The sequence below is a fragment of the Vanellus vanellus genome (genome assembly GCF_965231255.1).
Source record: "Vanellus vanellus genome assembly, chromosome: 2".
In the NCBI taxonomy this organism is placed as follows: domain Eukaryota; kingdom Metazoa; phylum Chordata; class Aves; order Charadriiformes; family Charadriidae; genus Vanellus; species Vanellus vanellus.
Genome location: NC_138906.1, coordinates 161,565 through 181,880, shown reverse-complemented (window position 1 = coordinate 181,880; position 20,316 = coordinate 161,565). Strand labels below are relative to the sequence as shown.

The window sequence follows — 20,316 nt, the reverse complement described above, 5'->3', positions numbered from 1 at the left end:
TGACATGTGCCCTCAGTTCAAGTTGGGCAGAACCTCAGCAGCAATTTGGGCCCTGAATAAGGCCACAGCACTTGGCTTGGCGTGTTCCTTCTGAAGGACTGAGGGGGAGCTGGTAACACCGCCCACCCTCCCCAAATGTCTGCAATTCCTACGGCTGCTGCCATGCAGCGCCACTTGGATTGGGGTCACCCTAAATACCGATGGAGGTTGTTGCTGTCATCCCCATGTGCCAAAGGCCATGCGATCTCCGCAGCTTTCGCTTCACTGCCGGCTGATGCAGTGTCTCTTCTGTGCCTGTCTTTATTACTGGTTGAGTGCAGAAATTCATTTATTTGTTTCAGATCTGATTCCCTTCCGTTTGCAGTCTTGCCAGAAAATTCACAGCCCCTAGACAAGAATTTCAAGCAGAGGAATAGAATAAACCCCTCTCGTAACCTGGCAACATCTCGTCTGTTGCTGTGTTAGGCAGATGGGGAAGCGTCAGCCCCTCGCAAGCCGCAGACACACAGGCTGGTGGTGAGCGGTGCCCCGGGCCGCTGCTGCCTGCGCTGCCGTCATGGAGGAGGCAGAATGGCAGCCACATTGCCAGCGCCAGGCACCACGCTGGCCAATGTCCCTCTGGGGCTGCCGCAGCAGCAGCGAGCAGTGGCGGAGGGGACAGTCTGCTGCTTTCTGTGCTCTTCCCCTGGGCGGCAGGTGGGCTCCGCGTCCCCAGCGGTGTCCTGGGGCAACGGGCGATGCCGTGCAGGGCTTTGTGTGACGAGCGGCAAGCTGCTGATGCCTGACGGCAGCTGTGGTGTTAACAATTTGTGTCTGTCCATCACCTGGGGCCTCTAATGGCTCAATCAAAGTGGTACCAGAGCATGTTGAGGGCGGCCGCCCCGCCAGAGCGGCTGTGGGCGGCTGGGAGCGTGGAGGCAAGCTGGGCGTTGTGCGTCGCCATGCTGCCCCCCGCCCCCTTCCTCCCGCTGTTCTCACACTCTTTCTTTCCCCTCGCTCTCACATGCCGTCCCTCCCTGTTCCCAGCGTTCTGCCTCCCGCTGCTTCTCCCTCTTGTCCAGAGGGGTTCGTTCTCAGTCTCGCAGGCTGGAATCGCTGCCAGCGAATGTTTCTGTGTGCTGCCCGCCAGGTCCCTGGGGAAAAGGCCTGGAAATGCAGTGCAGGAGGAGCAGTGGGAGCGAGGGAAAACCATTGTTTCTCACTGCTGGCCTGCTGCATTTTCTAACGGGAAAAGGTTTCCCTGCGAGGTTCTGAGTTTTACGCTGCTGCTGAAGTTGCCCCCTCCCCCTTCCCCCTTGCCCCAGAATTTACCATCCCCTCCTGCAGAGGAGGAGAGGTTGCAGCACTGCTACAGAAAAGCTGAGATGTGTTTTCAATTCGCCTCCTGCTTATCTCTGCTGTTTGGACAGAGAGGTTTAAAAAGCTGGATTTTCTGTCCCTGCAGAGTAAACACACAGAACCCGGCAGCACAAACTATTTCTGGCTTATCAGTGGAGGAATGCAGCAGCTGAGGCTTAGCGCGAGTGGGCCGTCAGGAAGGCCCTGAAGGGGCCCCCTCCCCACTCCGCGCTATTAGAAGTGTGAGAGCCCAGCAGGACTCAGAGGGGAGAGTTGGAGAAAAAGGCAGAAAAGGGAAAGAAAGAGGAAGAGAGAGAGTGAGAGAGGCTGAGCAGACCCTGATGGCTACAGACGAAGTTACAGGAGGGGCTCGCAAAGCTACGAAAAGCAAACTTTTTGAGTTTCTGGTCCATGGGGTGGTGAGTCGGGAAAGTTAGTGAGCTGGCTGGCTCTGAATAGAGGGATGAGTGGAAACTGGAGGCTCTGTGCTGGGCTGGATCGGCTCCTGCAGTGTGCTCCTGGGGCGCTGGTGACTGCCTTGCCAGGAGAGCACCGGGGTCTGTAAAGCCCCCAGAATATGCACTGATTCGTTGATAATATAGGCTTGTGTCTGGGGGGATGTGTGCTGTGATTTTTTGCTTTGATTCTCCATGAATGGTGAATAGCGTGCTTTTGATCATGGTGCAGAATCTGCACTGGATCTGACCCAAATGGGCTTGTAGGACACTTTGTTCTGTAATCAAACTTGTGTTTTGAAAAACATTTCTGATGAAAGCCTGATGAAGCCTTGTGGTGCTGCCTCTGGTTCTTGTCTCCAGTCTTGGCTCTTGTGTATCCTCTGGCTACTTAACAGGTGACTTTCAGGGGCTTGAAGAGATTAGCTCTGCAGATCTCTAACAGTCTATGGGAACTCACCCACGAGAGAATTTCAGGGTGCCTTGCTTAATTAAAGCAATCCTTCAGGTCTTTAAAAATTTCCCAGCTTTTGTTTGAGAATCGGGTCTTCAATCTCCATTTAAGGGGAAATGCTAACCCTGTTTTGCTGCTGTTGAAAACGATGTTCTTTAAATGACTCTAGTCATTGAGAGCAGTCACCATTTATAACGTTTGGATTTCCTGTATTGATACGCATTTAACAAAAATAAGACTTAAAGAGCTCTAAGGAATGCAGATATTGTTTGGATACTGATAGTCCCGAGTGTTTTCTCTCTCTCTCTCTCTCTTTCTCTCTCTCTCTCTCTCTCTCGGATTCTGGCACCTCCTGTGACACCTCTTTGAAGACATCAGGTGGGGACTCTTGTGCAAAGGTCATAGAAATATGTGGAGCTCACGGCAGGCTCCTGAGTCGTCTCCGTAATTCAGGCTTACTCCAGATGCGTAGGATCTAGCGCGTGTCCTGCAGATCTTGGATACTGTGGGACTTGCGAGGCTAAGGACTTTGAGGTGGTGTTCCATGATTGTGAGAACAGTGAGCAGGTGATGTGGTGCCCGTGTACAGGAGCGCTCTGCTGCGAGACTGGCGGGTGTACAGGGATGACTGACGAGCCAGAGCACAGGTCTGTAGCAGCAGTTTTGTTGCAGACATGTGGGCTCATTAAGGTAGTCTGGCTCAGGATGGTTCTCGCTGGGCAAAACCATAGGCAGATTGGGACGGGTGAGTGTAGGGGATGCTTTTGTCTTTTCCAAGGTTTCTGTTGGCATTTGCACACCGGTGGTCTTTCTTTAGTCTCAAGAAGAGTGGCTACTTGTTAGTGAGGCTTCAGCTTCTTCTCTGTTATTCTGTTGCCTCAACACCGCATGTATGACCCTCTCCTGTCCTCCACTATGATCTTTAGTTCTGCTTTTGCTTCCTTATTTGTTCTTTAGTTTCTTCCTCAGGTTCATTTTGATCAAAAAAGCAGGTTGGGGTAATCAGTCTTTGTTTACTGAAAAAAGATTTTAAAAGTTTTAACTTCATTTTATCTCGTCAGGTCCTGTATCCTACCAAGTAAGAGAATGTGCCATCACAGCCATTACCTTGAGTTTACATATTGCTGGCTAGTGAGTTTTATTACCATCCACTGTGTGTCAGCATCAGAATTAATTCCTTGAAAAATCAAGTTACATAGCAAACTTTACTGGAATTTCTTGGAGTCAGATTCTGCTCTAATTTCGGGGAAAGATCTCCTCTTCAAATTGCTTATTTTTTTTTTATTTTATCTATGATAACATTATTTGATTTGGTGATTGCAGGCTTCTCTCCCTTCCTCCCCTCCCCCCAAAATGGGGAGAGGTAAATAGACATAGAATGTTGTGAGAAATTTTTTTGCTATGTGAACACTTAAATGAACAGGATAATTTTGCAGTATTTCCTAAGGGCAGTTAGCTTTTGGATTCACTTGATCTTTCTGGAAACATATGTTCCTTTGCTAAGGTCACTTTGCCCTTTGCTCTTGTGCACTTGATCTTGCCTTTGTTCTTTTCCATATTGCCAGCTTAGAAGATGTCTTCTCCCTTGTTTGTTCCAGTCAAACAGGATACCTCTGAAAGGTGAAATTTCTTAATGGTTAAAAATCTCAAGTGCGATGCTTCGTTCTCAGCCTGTTTGAGTTCCTGGTAGTTTGTTACACCTCTGGTTAGCAGTTCTTCTAAAAAGGTTAGATTTCTTTCAGCTATTTATTTTAACGATTCTTTCACTCCTGTTCTGTTTCATCAGGGTCTTGCACATTGGTTTTTTTGTTTTTTTTTTTTTTTTTTTTTTTTTTGTTTTGTTTTTGTTCCTCTCTGCTTTATTTCTAGGACTTTTATGGCTAAATATGCCTTTAATCACCACATTTATGTCAATTTCTCTCTTTATCGATGCATTTTCTACTCTCCAGTAGTACATTTCAGGCTGTCTTTATGACATCTCCCTCTGGGTGTCCAGCTGTTGCCTTAAATTTTGTTGACCCAAACCAAGTTATTAATCTTCCTGCAGGCCATTCCTTTTCACAGACCCTATTATAGGCTTCCCTGATGGCTGCATCCCTTCAGTGGATGTTACCTTTGTCTCCTTTTTTTTTTCCTTTCTTTTTTTTTTCTTTCTTTCTTTCTTTCTTTCTTTTTTTTTCTTTTTCTTACTCAAACAGGTTTCTTCCCATATAGCCTTGAGAAGGTCCATGGTGCAGATCTTGTCAAAGCTCTTGTCCAGACATCTGTCCTCTTGTGACTCAGTTGCAGAAATCTTCTTTGGTGCCATGTACTGTCGACCTTGCCTGTGTCATCTTCACACAAGAAGCTGCTGAGAGGTTTGTTTTCTTGTCCTGTTGTTCTGACCTTTTTAATCTGCTTCTGTGTCCTTTTTCTGTTCCCACTTTATCTTCCTTCCAAAACCAATCTTCTTGTCTTTTATACACAAGATACACCTATAAAGGTCTATGTCCCTTTCTTAACTATCAAGTCATATCTGTATTTACAATATACTTGCTGTCAGTTCAAATCACCTTCTTTTTCCCATAGTGATCTTGTTCTTTGTCCTCTCTGCAGTGCTTAGGAAGCTCTTCCTGTTAATACTAAGTCCTTATCCATATTTATTTTCTGCTAATATGTGTTTTTTCATAGTTCATGCTAATCTCTACGGTTTAATATTAGTTACACATCAAGACTGCTAATTTATACAAACCTATGTATCACTTATGTGACTCCTTTGCTTATCCTCAGTCTTTTTGTATGTTTATCTCCCTCTCAAAACTGGTCATAGAATTTTATAGGATGTACAGAAACTGTGTTATATGAAACGGCATTTAGTACAGTGAAAGAGGGTCTCAAAGCATGCCATCGTGGAAAAAAATATGTAATGTAGTGATAAATAACTCATTGCCAATGTTAAAACAGACAAAAAGGCAGGTGTGGTCCACCAAAGATGTGTATGGAGTGTCTGATAGATTTATCAGTGATTTGGAAAAGAGGACGAGCAATGAATTTCACAAACAAATTTTGCATCTGCTCCTACATTGCTGCGTTTTAAATGAACTATGACCATTCAAGAGGAAGGCTTCGATGTCGCTGTGAGCTGCCCAGTAGACACTGCTACTAAGAAAGCAAGTAAACTGTTAGCCCAATTAACAAACGGGGCGGAGAATAATACAGAAGCAATTGTAAATCCGTGGCATATACTTACAAGAATATTTTTTTGATTCTGGTCATCTGCATGACTAACAAGCATAAAGAGGGGTAATTCAGAGGGCAGTAGTAGTGGGAAGGCTGTGAAGACTTCATCAATAAGAGAATGGTTTGGGTTTTTTTATTTATAATATCTAGGGATACAGACTGATTAGGAATCTGATTAGGAAATTGATTTAGCCGGAGTTCAATCCAGTTGGCGGCTAGTCACAAGTGGTGTTCCCCAGCGCTCGGTACTGGGGCCAGTTCTCTTTAATGTCTTTATTGACAACCTGTATGAGAGGATCAAGTGCACCCTCAGTAAGTTTGCAGAGGACACCAAGTTGGGCGGGAGTGTTAACCTGCTGGAGGGTCGGAAGGCTCTACAGAGGGATCTGGACAGGCTGGATTGATGGGCTGAGGGCAGTGGTGTGAGGTTCAACCAGGCCAAGTACCAGTTCCTGCCCTTGGGTCACACCAACCCCATGGACACTACAGGCGTGGGGCAGAGTGGCTGGAAAGCTGCCTGGCGGAGAAGGCCCTGGGGGTGTTGATCGACAGCAGCTGAACACAAGCCAGCAGTGTGCCCAGGTGGCCAAGAAGGCCGACAGCATCCTGGCCTGTGTCAGCCATAGTGTGGCCAGCAGGACTGGGTCAGTGACCGTCCCCCTGTACTGGGCACTGGTGAGGCTCCTCCTCGAGTGCTGTGTTCAGTTTTGGGCCCCTCATGACAAGAAAGACATTGAGGTGCTGGAGCGTGTCCAGAGAAGGGCAATGAAGCTGTGAGGGGTCTGGAGCACATGTCTGGTGAGGAGCAGCTGAGGGCCTGGGGGTGTTCAGCCTGGAGAAAAGGAGGCTGAGGGGAGACCTTCTCGCTCTCTACAGCTCCCTGAAAGGAGGGTATAGCGAGGAGGGGTTGGTCTCTTCTCCCAAGTAGTTAGTGGCAGGACAAGAGGAAACAGCCCCAAGTTGCACCAGGGGAGGTTTAGATTGAGTATTAGGGAAATTTCTTCACTGAAAGGGTTGTAAAGCACTGGAACAGGCTGCCCTGGGCAGTGGTGGAGTCGCCATCCCTGGAGGTATTTAAAAGACATGTAGATGTGGTGCTGAGAGACATGGTTTAGTGATGGTTTGGGCAGTATTAGGCTGATGGTTGGACTTGGTCTTAGAAGTCCCTTCCAACCTAGACGATTCTATGATTCTCTGAAAGTTTTAAAATCTCTGTCACTGGAGGATCTTAGGCACTGGTTAAATAAGTAAACATCTATCAAAGATGATGGCGATACAGGTGATACTTCTTGAGGTCATCCAGTCCTTGTCTCAAAAGACTCATATTTCAGAATATTATAAAAATTATATTTGTTTTATTAGAATGGGAAGAACTAAAGATATTCTCCCCAAACTGAATGGTGATCTCTTTTAAGTGGATAAAAGTGATATTTCTTCCAGCCAGTCATGAGTTTGTAGGCATCACTACCAGAAGCAGCAAGCTGAGGAGAATTTTAGGTTTGAAAAAAGTAGAACTTTGCAAAGGAAAAATATGCCACTAATTTTTATATTATCATGAATATAAATGCTATCTTGTCAGAGCATAAATCAACTAACACTAGAAGGGCTTGAAAAGGGCCTTATGAACTGTCCTTTTTGGACAGTTTGTTCTACTTTCCTAACTCAGGGCGGTCTGCACAGTCCTCTGTGGTAGGACATTGTCAGACAACAGGTCCTGGAATAGAGTCACTGGTTTGCTGCACGTGTTCCCTATTTCGTTAAACAAGGAGATGTTTGGGATGAGCGTAGGGCAGCCTGGAGAAATCAAGGGACCTTATCGCGGTGAAGAAATTTGATTGGGAAGGTACTTGCAGAAGAGTGAAAACATTGTACAGTGTTCAACCTTGCAAGTAAGCTGCCTGCGGAAACTGGTGGTTTGTCCTTTCCTAGCCTGGGACTAATCTCAGGCTAACAAATACAGAAAAGTTCATGCATAGTTAAGAAAAGAAAATCTAGCAAAGGCTTTAAGAGAGATCAATGTGATTTTATGTAATATAGGCTGGTTAAAAAAATTTGAATTGCTCATTGAATAAACTTTGATTTGCTGATGAATGTACATGCACAGATGTAATTGATCGGTGAGACGTTTGGATTGCTCTTCTGTTTGTTTTTTTTGAAAAAGAAATACCTTAGAAATATGAAAAGAGCTGCACTGAATCATTTAGCCCGGTGTCCCCAGCTGCAGGGAGCAGCAGAAGACTACATGGAAATAGAGGAACAAGGCAGAAACCTAGTGATGCTTCACCCAAATGCTCTGTGCTTTGTAGCTCTGGAGCTTTCTGACCCAAAGGTGCCCTCTATGTGCAGTACCTCTGTGGGTTTTATTTAGGTAGGTTAGTCTGCTAATGTCTTCCTGAACCCCTATAAACTTTTAGTATTCACGGTGTTTTGTGTCAGGAATTTTTGCAGCTTACCTTACATAAAGAAGTACCTGATCCTGCCAACTGCTGGCTGTTGTCTGGTCCTTGTAAGGGGAGAGGCTGAGCTCTTGATCAGCCTCCTCTTTTTCCATGCTAGCTGTGGTGTTGCGGAGCTCTGTTACCTCTCCCCTCCCAAAGCCATGCTTTCGACAGAAGTCAAGAGGTACATTCTGATAGTTCTTCATGCAAAATCCATTCCATACATTATGTCACAGTAGTGGATGTGACTACGTCTATTAAAACGAGCAAGCTGATGGGACTCAAAGATGGTATATAGGGTTTGTTAGTTTCAATTTCAAAAACGTTTGGTTTCTTGGCTTTTATTTATTTGTTTGGGTTTTTTTATTGATTGCATCCAAATGCTTCCTTCCAGGTTTGGTGTCTGGTTATTCTGAGCTGTGAGTGGACATGCATGAAATAGAAAAGTGATCACTGAACTTTGTCTCAAGTTACAATTCACAGTTCTGTAAATGTGTTGTTTTCTATATTAAAGGTTTTTAGATTGTCTTGAATGTTACTTAAAAACGGGTGGAACCTGGAACACTTGATTCTAGGATGTAAGAGCTTTTGGGAAATGGAAGAAGCAAGAAGAATTGAAATACTGATGTTTCTGCTCACTAAATCTCTAAAAGATTAACAGACATTAAAAAAAAAAAGGAACTCACGCGAGGTAACATCTGTAGTCACGGGAGAGGAGACAAGCTGTCTACAGCTTTTTTTCAACTTCTAAGAGTCCATTTTGAAATGGCACATTCAGTTGGGAAACCGTTTGTGCAGTCAGAAACCTGTCGCCATCAGGCAGTATCAGTCTAGTCTGAATTTCTTCACTGTTCCGGATACTTTTAGTGACCCACTCTTACCTCCCAACAGCCTCCGGCATCTCCTCTTGCTCATGTTTGTGCCTCACAGAAATCGGTAGCTACTGTAATGCCTTGACATAGTACGTTGTCTAGCCAAGGTAGCTTCTATTTTTAGTTAAAAAATACGCTGTTTGTGTACTTGGTAATTGTTGTTGTTGTTGTTGTTCTCGGAATCTGTCATGTCTCTGCTAAGGAGAGGCTGGGGGCTGCTCGCTGCCTGCTACCGGAGCCCTCCGGCACAGCACCGGACAGACAGTCTGCATTTGGAGCTGCACATGGCTGTGGGGGCAGCTCAGCGCTCCCTGATCTCTCCTCAGTCCTTTTCTAAGGCTTTTGTAGGTGGTTTTGTTTTTCTTTTCCTGACACTTTCTTTTCCTTTTACCTGTCAGTTCTCCAGGTTATTTTCCTCTATCTGGTACATCCAGACAGGAACCCTCCCTTTTTCTGCTTCAGCATTTTGGCTACTGTGGTGTTGATGCCCCTTGAGAAAAGACTCTGCAGTAGAAATATGTAGAAAAGGACCACTCCAACCTTGTCTCACTGCTGCCACCAGACTGGAGAAGTTCACTTCTGAGTGACAAAAAGGAGGAGGCAGTCCTGTGACATGACGGGAGGTTCAGACAGGGAAGAAATTAGAAAAGCCAAATGTGTGGCTTGGGAAACTGGGCAGTGGAGGGCAGTGCAAGGGACAGAGCCCTCGCGGGGGAGGTGATGGGCTTGCTGTGCTGACAGTGTGCTCGGCTTTGGAAGGGTACAGCCAGACCAGTGATGGGCTGCAGGGATGCAGGTGGTCGGCAGAATTCTTAGGGACCGGGATGAATGTGTGAAGTGTTGGTGGTGTGCCTGTCTCTGTGCCATGCTGTTTGGCCGTGCCAATCCGTGCATGGTGGCCGCGCTGCTCCACTCTTTCCCTCATCTTCTCAGAGCTGTGAGGATGGTTCCTTCAGCTGGGGACATACTGTGGTCTTCCTCATTTCCTATGGCCCATCAGGGTTTTGCCCTCTGTCCAGTGAAGTGTTTGAAGTCATGCAGAGTAATGCGTGTAAATGGGATCAGTGGAGGAAAAAGGGGGATGGGTCTGTGGGTAGGAACAGGGCTGGGTCAGGTGGAGGGGTCTAGGGTAGGTGATTTCCCAGGAAGGGGGATGTGTCAGTGCTGTTTTGTGCTGCAGCCATCACCATGGATGATACTTGTTTAGGACAGATCCCATCCTTCTGAGGAAGAGGGGAGAGACGGATACTAGCTCGCAGACAGGTGCACCTCCAAAACCTCTTTCAAAAGACATAATGGCATTGTACCATGTCAAAAGATGTAATGCTACTCTTTAGTATCAAGACTTTTTTTTTTTTTTAATGTCAGTATTGTGAAAAATACAGTGTATTGTCTGTGACTGTTTTGTCTTACACGTGTTTGAGAGCAAAATAAGCTTTTAGATGAGGTTCTGCTTGCGTGTTCTTTTATAAAAGTTTAGATAGAGGAAGCATTTCTGTATCTCGGCAGTCTGGTGTGCTTGCAGCAGGGAGATGGCAGTTGCGTAGTGAGTAGTATTTTATCTACGGGTGATATTGGAGATGGGGACATGAGAGGGGAGGGGAAGGAATGAGACAGGGCAGGGGTGAGATTGAATATGCTTTTGCTAGAGCTGTCCCCTTTTTCTCAGTTTTGTCCTTTCTCTGCATTTTTCTATTTTGATGCATAACAAAGGGAACTGAAGGAAGTTCAAAGATGTCAGACTTGGATCGAAGGTAGATTTGGCTCGCTGACCTTGTTCTCCAGGCCTTAAGTTGTCCTTTATAGAAGCAGAAAAGTGGGCCCAGAGTCTGATGCCCGTGGCCAGGCAGTCTCCCCAGGGGTGAACATGAGATGGCTGAGTCTCTTCTCAATGACTGTCAGATGTCCCCGGCTGACTGACAGGCAACAGCAGGCCCAGTGGTCTGCTCCTTGCTGGAGGAAGGCACGATGTGTAGATTGACACACAACAGAGAGATCTTAAATACAAGCTCAAGTGAGAAGTGTTTTCTGGGCTGTTTGTTTCTGCTGACTGTGCCGGGTTGGAGGGTGGGGGTGAGTACGTGGGAACGGAGAGCGCCGCTCTGTTCCAGCGGTTTTCATAGCGCCGTGTTTATGGGAGGAGATGTTTCCAGCTCTGCACAAAGCCTCAGTTTTGCATCTTTGCTGCCTCCTGCTGCTCCTCTGTTTGGTGCCATACCCACCATCAGTTTCCTACGTGAATACTTGCTGGATCCTCCTGCTTGCCTTCCTGGGCTGGTCTCTTTGCTACCCCAGCTGTCCTCTGTCCATACCAATGAGAGCCGTTGGTTCTCTGCTGATTGTTCGTTCCCCCCTTCTTTCTTTCTTCAGTTTCCTTCTTGCATACAGGTGCGAGGAACATCTGATACTTGTGGTGATCAGGGAGGGCACTGAGCTGGGGCTTTGGGGACTACCGTGCATTTAGAGATGCAAATTATATGTAGAATTATATATTATTATGATACATACTATAATTATATATTATAAATTATAAATGGATGAAATAAAGACGAAATAAACTATTTTTAACATTTTAATTTTCTTTATTAATGGTACAAACCACATTTTCTTCCCACCCCCCGATTGTCTTGCATACCCTCTGGGGTGCACGCACCTCACTTTGGAGACCACTGGTGTACTTCTCCCAAATACTTTCTCAGTCTTTAACTGTCGATAACTCAGAGATGTTTCTGAACCAGATATGTTTTCCATGTCATTAGCAGCTGGTTGGAAAGGGGTGACTCCCCACTGTGTGCCGAACTACCCTCTTTTGGCTGTCTGTGACCCTGACTCCTTCTGGCCTCCTCTGACGGCCATAGTTTATTGATCCAGAAGGGCAGTGGACAGTCAATCCCCAACTGCCCTCTCTAGGCCACGCAGGATTTTGCAGAGCTCTAGCAAATGCCCGCTTAGATTACCTTGGATCACCTCTGTCCAGATGGAAAATCATAGTGTGTTTACTTTTACTTCTGTGGATGCAGTTCCATATCTTAATCGTTTCTGTCACATTCTTTGTACTTTGTTCAGATCTACTTTTCCGTTACTGAGCTGCAGGAACCAGAGCTGCACACAGCGTTCCACATGTGGGCAAACCATGGACAGTGGCACGGGGATGTTCTCTGTTCTCTTCCATGTCATTTCTTTTGTTTAATAGCTTTTTTTGACCTCTAGCAAGCAGTGACCTGATTTATTTTTTTTCATAAGTGTCTGTTTAAACTCCAAGATCTTGTTTCTGTTGGGCACCAGTCAGCTTGGAGCCTGTTGTTTTATACGTGATGATTGTATTGCTTTTCCCGTGTAATTCACTTCAATATGTATTGAAATCCATTTTCATCTTCCTTTTAAGTGTTCATTCTGTCTCATAAAGTATTTCTGCAGTTCCTTGAAACTAGCCTTCATCCTAGCCAGCTTGAATAACTTAGCGTTATCAACAAACTTTTTCACTTCCTTGCTTTTTGCTTACTAGTATCTAAAGGGTGGGTTGAAGGAGGATGGAGCCAGGCTCTTTTCAGTGGTTCCCAGTGACAGGATGAGGGGCAACAGGCACAAGTTGGAACATAGGAAGTTCCGTTCAAATACACGGAAAAACTTCTTTACGGTGAGGGTGACAGAGCACCGGCACAGGCTGCCCAGGGAGGAGGGGGAGTCCCCTTCTCTGGAGATGTTCAAGACCCGCCTGGATGCAGTCCTGAGGGATGTGCTCTGGGCAGGGGAGTGGGGCTGGATGGTCTCTGGAGGTCCCTTCCAACTCTGAAACTCCGTGATTCCTTGATTTTTCTCTCTCTCTTTTTTTTTGTTCTTTTTCTTTTTTTTTCTCAAGTTGCTTATGAATATGCTGAAAAGCATGAGTCTCAGCAAAACTCTGCACATGCCTTCCCTTTATTTTCAGAACTAATTACTTTTACCTCATTTCTATCCTTTAACCAATTATTTATCCATAATGGATGCCGTCGCCTCTTGATTTCCCTAAAAGACTTTGTAGAGGGACTTGACTTTCAAAAAACTTTTGTGTATGATTGTTCTTATTCACATACTGGTTCAAATGCCTATAGAGTGTGTGTTTGTCTGTATTTTCACATATACGTAGACATATAATAAACACCTTGATAATTCTTAGAATGAAGCTAAGCTGTTCTCTGTTTTAAATTACATTTTACAGGTGGTAATTATTTTACTTGTGTTTTTCCTTGATGACTATAAACTTTTAGGATTTAGAATTGAGTTTACTGTGTGTCTTGTACAGCAGTAAGTTTGTGATTTGACCCAAAGTGTCTCTCCAGAGCACACTGAAGTCAACATAAATGTCAGGACTTTAGAACGCCTACATGGGCTGCTGACAAACTACCACACTCCTTTTTTTTTTTTTTTTTTTAATTTTAGAGGCTTGATTAAAGACGTGACCTTTTAAAGGATTCTTGTTGCTTTATGAACTTACACTGCTCTCCAGTGTAGGTGAAGGAGAGGGCTCTTAATGGAAAATGTTTTATCATAGTGTTTTTAACCTTTGCTTGTTACAGTCTCCCTGCTGATCAAAACAGCCTGCTAGTCGGTGCAAAATCTGAAGATTTTGTAGATGTGCGCTTGTTTGTCACCTCGGTTAGCGTGTGAACGGCACCGGTTTGGACTGTGTGTAGCTGCCATGGGGTTTTTTCTTCAGTCTGAAGGTAGAGCTTTGGGCTGTGAGCTGGCCTGGATGTGTTATTGACCACTAAGTGTTTTCCCAAGCCTGGTATTTTTCATCCCTGTTTCCTGTCTACTTTATCACTGAATTCCTCTTTACGATGTCCAGGAAATATCAGTCCAGAGCTCACATGCTCTGTGTTGCTGCTTAGTGCTTGTCAGGATGGTCAAAATGGGGAACTTGCTGGAGCTGGTGTTCGGTTATGTACGAATGTATTTGCAGCTGCAGAAACAGGGACCAAACTGGCTCTTCTTTCTGTTTCGCTTCTTCTCTAGCGACCTGGGATGCCATCAGGAGCTCGAATGCCCCATCAGGGGGCTCCCATGGGTCCTCCAGGTCCCCCATACGTTGGAAGCCCCTCAGTGCGACCCGGGATGCCCCAGACTGTGATGGAAACGACAAGAAAACGCACTGCACCACAGCAGGTCCAGCAGCAGCAGGTGCAGCAGCAAGTGCAACAGCAGCAGCAAGCCACTCAGAACCGAACTAGGAGGTGAGTGTTCCAGAAAGAAAACATGGGAGGATAATTTGAGGAAGGAAAAACTGTATCTTTTTAGCAGTAGGTAAGACCTTTAAGATGGAATGAGACAGAATAGAAGATTTATATATTGTCAGTTTCTTAAAGCAGGAAAAACATTGGTAAATTTTACTCTTTACTTTATTTGTGAATGGTCTTGGACAAACTGACCTTTACTAATGTCTGGTTTTGCGGTTACAATGCTTTTACCTCCCAGGTTTATTGGGCTATAAATCTGGCCATTATATTTAGCCTTTAAAGTTAATGAACAGTTCTCCTTCTAATATAGTATTGTGTTATTTGTTGTCTGTTCTGTATAGTTTCTCTGATTTCTGACTGGCTAACAAAATGGTTTGTAAATGAGACAAGTGGAAAAAATTTTTGGTTGGTCATGTGAATAATTGTACTATGGTCACTCAGGAGAGTGGTTGTAAAACTTTCAATTGTTACAGTCATTCCTACGTATAAAGTAGAGAGATATGCATAGGAATAATTTAATAGAATTAGAGGGATTTTTTTAAAGGAACTTTCTTTTTAAAATATGCCTACTTTGGACAGTGCTGAATGCATTTGCTCTTAAATAACCGTTTGCTAATTTCTATTTGCAACTTCTTAGATCTCAGCAGCCTTGAGTCCCAAGTGCGAGCCAGTTCCTGATAAATTCGTAGGGTGCAGTCATCTAGGTGGTCTGCCTTTTGCAAAATCATTGTAGGTGTATATATAGATTCAGACAGTGTTCTGGTGGTGTCATCATACCTAGTTGTAGGTAAAATATATGAGTCTGTAAGGTCAGTGCTTCAGGAGCCCTGCTCTGTCCAGGTTATATGCCTTGGATCAGCAAGCCAGACTTGGGAATGCTTTTATCTGGGATGCATCTGGAAAGGACACCAATCCTGAGAGTATTAATACATTACGATTGAATACAGAGGGAGTGTGTGTGAGTGCAGCATGTGAGCACAAGAGATGCATGTGCGTCATGGAGGCCTTGCCCAGCACCAGCCAAAATGCACATTCCACAGCACCGCTCAGGAGCTCCTCCAGGAGACTGCACAAAACAGTGCCTTCAAATATACAGGGTAGACGTAACCTGAAAAAATTGTCACTGCTGGATAATTAAGGTAAACTTTAGTCACTAACTAGTTCCCAGGGGTCACTAAAGAAGAATATTTTCTGAAAGTTGATGGCCCAACTCAGAAGGAAGCAGATCCCCCTCCCCAGTTCCTAACTTCAGTGGTTCTGGTTTGGGAGCCAGCAGTGATCTCTCCTGCAGGGGGTCCAGCTCACACCACTGCTTCCTAAGGGACTCACTACAGTTTCTCTGTTTCTTCTGCCATGCCTTCCCTCCAGATAACATGTTGAATGTTTTCCCCTTGTTCATTTCCACCTCCCTGTCGTTTCCCACTGAAATTTTTCTGTGTTTTCAGGCAAACTTTTCTGGCACCTTGGGTCCAGTTCTGGGAGTAACTGAGCCCTATGTGTTATGGCACCAACAGGCCAAGAAGGTGTAGTCGTCCTTTCTTGGCAGGCTTGGTGGAGACAAAAATCTAATTTCTGTAACAGCCTCTTGGAGAACTGCTTGAGACCCAAGTTGTTGGGAGTTTTTGGTTTGTTTGTTACTTGCTTTTAGTTGCATGCCTTTGGGGTTGTTGCAGGTGCGTGTATATCCTGTTTCCCTTGGGGAGGATGGAGCTTGCTCAGGCATTACTTCCAGATTCTGTGAAGTGTTTCAGCGCAGATTTGATTTTGTGAGCTGTGGAAGGTGCTAGAGGTTCGCACTATGTAACGTTCCAGTACCATTATTCCTACGCTTTTAAAAAGGGATGTTGTTCACCTGTGAAGTGGGGTGTGACTGTGTGGATGAGTTTTCTGACCCCAAGGAAGGGTGTAGTTTGCACCTCCAGGACAAAGAGTTCCTCAGGCTTGGCTTATATGGGGATGGGGGAGAATCGAAGATTGGGTGTTTCAGGCCAGGCTTATTATTAGCATACGTAGGAAGGGAGTATGCCACATCAATGTGTGTGGACACAGCTTTTACATGGACATGGCTGGTGACAGACTTGTGTATGAAGAGAGTGAGGAGGGGCATCCTTGTGACATGGCAGAGCGGCAGCAGGCGGTTCACTTTCTCCCATTGGTCTGTCACAGATGGAGTGATTCATCCCCTGCTTAAGATAAAGGCCTTACAAATTATAGAGGTGAAGAATAAGGCCTGAATTCCCTCTTGGCCCTATTAGAAAAAGCTAGGTGACAGGTTTGGTGGGCACAAACGGTTCTTAGAATCTGAAGAATTCAAAGAACAATGTATTTGGCAACCTTCCCAACAGTACCATTTCTTAGGCACATGTACATTTTTGTGTATGTACACAAGCACAAGTATGTTTTTAAAAGCATAGATATATAAATGTGCTTATGTATGGGTATGGACACGTTATGTATATGCACCGCAGGGACACGTAAATCTTCCCACATGTGCGTTCATAAAGATGAACAAACATGGAAATGTAAGCCCGCTTACCTTTTTATATCACCCATGCAAATATGTTACAATAAAAGAAGCGTATATATGTAGGGAAGCGCATTTATATATGTGTGTTTTCAGACATCATATGAAATACACATATATATGTGTGTTTTCATCAGCACTTGATTTTGGGCATGAATGAACGAATGCATGTCATCTGTTTGAACAAGTTCACATTCTGTTTACGGGCACTCAGCCGCTTCCATGCGCATACACGTAGGTACACCTATGCACACTGCCACACGTGCGCACTGTCCTCCTGCATGCTTTTCTGTATTTGTAGAGAGCATGTGCACATGCACTTGCATACATTGCCGCCCTGCACCATAGAAGATGCTGTGATCAAAGAACTTGCACACTTCTTTCCAAGATGCATAACAGACAGCCCTGATTTGTTCCTAGCTAACCGGCTCCCCAGGCTGCTGAGAGAAGGGGTCCTAGGTCCTGGGCATGGGTGAGACCCTTTTGCTGATGCATGCACAGCTGTGCACCAGCATGTGGAGATGTCAGGATAATTTAGCAGGTGGCCTCGTTACTCCTAGATCTGTCACCATGGTAACGTGTTTTTTTCTTTAAAAAATGTACAGTGCCAAGAGGAGGAAGATGGCTGACAAAATTCTCCCTCAGAGGGTGAGTCGCTTTCATTTCCTATTCCCTTCACAATCAGTTCAGCATCTTGTTGTAATTAGAAGGATTTTAGAAAATACTTTCACTTTTTGTTTAAAAATCTAATTAAAAAGTAAGTAGGCAGTGGGTGAAAGTCTAGAGAGCAAGGCTGGGGCTGGGGCTGGGGGCTGGGAGCGTGGAGTGCCGCCTGGCCTGTCCTCGTGCGCTGGGTTAGCCGAGCCAGCACTGCCACTTGCTGGATGGACAGTGGTGCTGGGCTGCGAAGTACGTGGCTTGACGCTGGGGCCCTGTGGGTCTTAAGGATGTTTTTGATCAATTTTTGAGGCTGGCCAAAAGCTGGTTGAGAGCACAGCTGTGCCTGTAGGAGATGGGCTCATTCTCAGGTCGCTCTGGCCCAGTAGAGCTGCCAGGTTCTCGTTTCTGTGGTTGTGTCCTGGTAGGACTGAAGCGAACCCATGTAAACAACAGAGTTCAAGGGGCCTGCATTGTCCGGAGAGTTATTTATTCTCTTATCTCTGGGGATATGTCTAGCTTTTAGTGTCTGCCTATGCTTGATCCTCAATGCTTAAATCTTCTGCTTCCTTTTGAAACCTTGGAATTTCTCTCCGCTCCCCTTCTCTTTCATTATTCCCAGATTGTTCCTTTCCTGTGCCCTCTTCAGCACAGTTCCCCCAAAGCCTGCTTGGTCCCGAAAGGCAAGCTTCCCGAGTCTTCAAAACACGCACCCTCATCACATCCTAGTTCCAGTTTCTTTGGCTTCTGGTGCTTTTTCTGGGCTCAGAGTCCCTTTGGCAGGTGTGTGGATCTCCACGTCCTTTTCAAGTCTACCTCTCCACTGCTAGTGGAGCACTTGCTGGCAGCCTCCAGATTCTCTTCTGTGACATTCCACGGGTACCTAGTGCCAGCCACCTGAGGAGGTGAGCCCACTTTGGTACTCCTGATGTCATATTATCACTTCTTTTCTTGTGATTCCTGCCAAACTCGGAAAGCACAACCTCTCATAGGTTAGCTATTCGTTCCCTCATGCTGCTGTCTTGAAAGGACTAAGCTACCGTTAAATCGAGACCTTTGAACTCCAGGGTGTTTGTGTTAAAGCTTCCTTCCTGCTTTGCTTGGAGTCTGTACTTTGTTAGAATGAAGATTATGTTTCTTGTGCTGTCAGTTCTGTCTACCCCACACAAATTGTTTTCACAGACAATTATACATTCTGCATGGTGAGGCTATTGCTTTGAATATATGTCCATTTCAGGGCTTCTTGTTGTTATTGTTGGTGTTTTTTTGTCTGGTGCCTTTATAAGATAAAAAGGTCTCAGAACAGAGGTAACCAAACTTTTTTGGCAACAGAAGACTTGTGCCTCTGTTTATCAAATCCATGATAATTCTTTAATAGGTAGAGCCTTGTTCAGGTATGTCAAAAAGCTATACAGATGCTAGCGCCCTTCAGAACCATGCTTGGTTCTGAAGAGTCACCAAGTCTTCTTGCCTTTCAGTATCTTTGGTGCTGTCAGCCAACGATTTTAACTGCTGGAGTGATAAGGCACAGCAAATCGCTAGAGTTCTGTCTGAAATGGAGTCTTTGTCAGTGGAGCTGGAGTGCTGGTATCGATGATAGGACATTGTGTCTGGATTAAGGTACTCCATTAGGCTGCATCAGCGTATCGGAACCTCCTTACGCTTACTGTTCATGGGATGGGAAAATGCTGTGTGCACTGGCATCCTGTCAAGTGGGAGATTTGCACTGGTGGCTGTGGGAGGCACACGAAACACAGGGTAAAACTTCCAACTTTCCAGAGCTACTTCTGGAATATTTGCCAGCCGATCAGCATCTGTTTCCCACAGACTTTTTGCAGATTCTTGCTTGTTTTTTTCTGGGAACTGTGAAGGGGAGAGGGGAAGATATTAAATACATTTTACTCTTAAAAACCATCTTTCATAATAGTGGAAAAGGAGGTGGGTTCTCAGTGTTGCTTGCTGAGATAACGCGTCAGGCAGTTGACACAGATAACCTGCTGTTGGTCTTCCAGGCTCTCTGATCAAGCCTGTGCTATAGTGCTGGAGCACATTGCTACTTGGGTAGGGTCGCTCAGCCGCTACAGTTCAGATATTTGAGAAGGGTTTAATTTTACATGGATATAATCATATGAGAAAGTTCAACCTAGCAAACTATTACATGTAGGAAGATAGCATTATACGAGGCATTTGACACAGTCCCGCACAACATCCTTGTCTCTAAGTTGGAGAGTCATGGATTTGACAGATGGACCACTCAGAGGATAAGGAGTTGACTGGATGGCCGCACTCAAACAGTTGCAGTAAACGGCTCAATGTCCAAGTGGCGAGCAGTGACGTGTGGCATTCCTCAGAGGTTGGTACTGTGACTGGTGCTATTTAACATCTTTGTTGGATGGTGGGATTGAGTGAACCCTCAGCAGATTTGCCAACAACACCAAGCTGTGTGGAACAGTCGACACACTGGAGGGAAGGGATGCCATCCAGAGGGAGCTGGACAGGCTGGAGAAGTGGGCCTCTGCAAACCTCATGAAGTTCAACAAAGCCAAGTGCGAGGTCCTGCACATGGGTCGGGGCAATCCCAAGCACAAATCCAGGCTGGGTGGAGAATGGATGGAGAGCAGCCCTGAGGAGAAGGAATTGGGTGTGTTGGTTGATGAGAAGCTCAACATGAGCCGGCAATGTGTGCTCACAGCCCAGAAGACCAACTGCATCCTGGGCTGCATCAAAAGAAGCATGACCAGCAGGATGAGGGAGGTGATTCTGCCCCTCTACTCCGCTCTGGTGAGACTCCACCTGGGGTACTGCGTCCAGCTCTGGGTTTCTCAACAGGAAAAGGACATGAACCTGTTGGAGCGTGTCCAGAGGAGGGCTACAAAGATGATCAGAGGGCTGGAGCACCTCTCCTATGAGGAGAGGCTGAGAGAGTTGGGGTTGTTCAGCCTGGAGAAGAGAAGGCTCCAAGGAGACCTTATAGCCCCTTCCAGTCCCTAAAGGGGCTACAGGAAAGCTGGGAAGGGATTCTTGATCAGAGAGTGGAACAATGGGATGAGGGGTAATGGCTTTAAACTGAAAGAGGGGAGATTTAGACTAGATATAAGGGAGGAATTCTTTACTGTGCGGGTGGTGAGCCCCTGGCTCAGGTT

General features: G+C 45.5%; 1 protein-coding gene across 3 annotated transcripts in view; it reads left to right on the top strand.

Moving 5' to 3' along the window:
• Positions 1-1,514: 1,514 nt before the first annotated feature.
• The window catches only part of SMARCD3 (SWI/SNF related BAF chromatin remodeling complex subunit D3), a 69,471-nt gene continuing 50,669 nt past the window's right edge, over positions 1,515-20,316 (top strand). For 2 of the 3 annotated variants that reach the window (XM_082479615.1, XM_082479613.1), the window contains exons 1-3: positions 1,515-1,757; positions 13,772-13,989; positions 17,122-17,164. In XM_082479615.1, the coding sequence (XP_082335741.1) occupies positions 1,680-1,757; positions 13,772-13,989; positions 17,122-17,164 (339 nt within the window). In that variant the 5' untranslated portion in view covers positions 1,515-1,679. Of the gene's footprint in view, positions 1,758-4,566; positions 4,605-13,771; positions 13,990-17,121; positions 17,165-20,316 lie in introns of those variants that run through there. The other variant, XM_082479614.1, reaches the window with a different exon arrangement.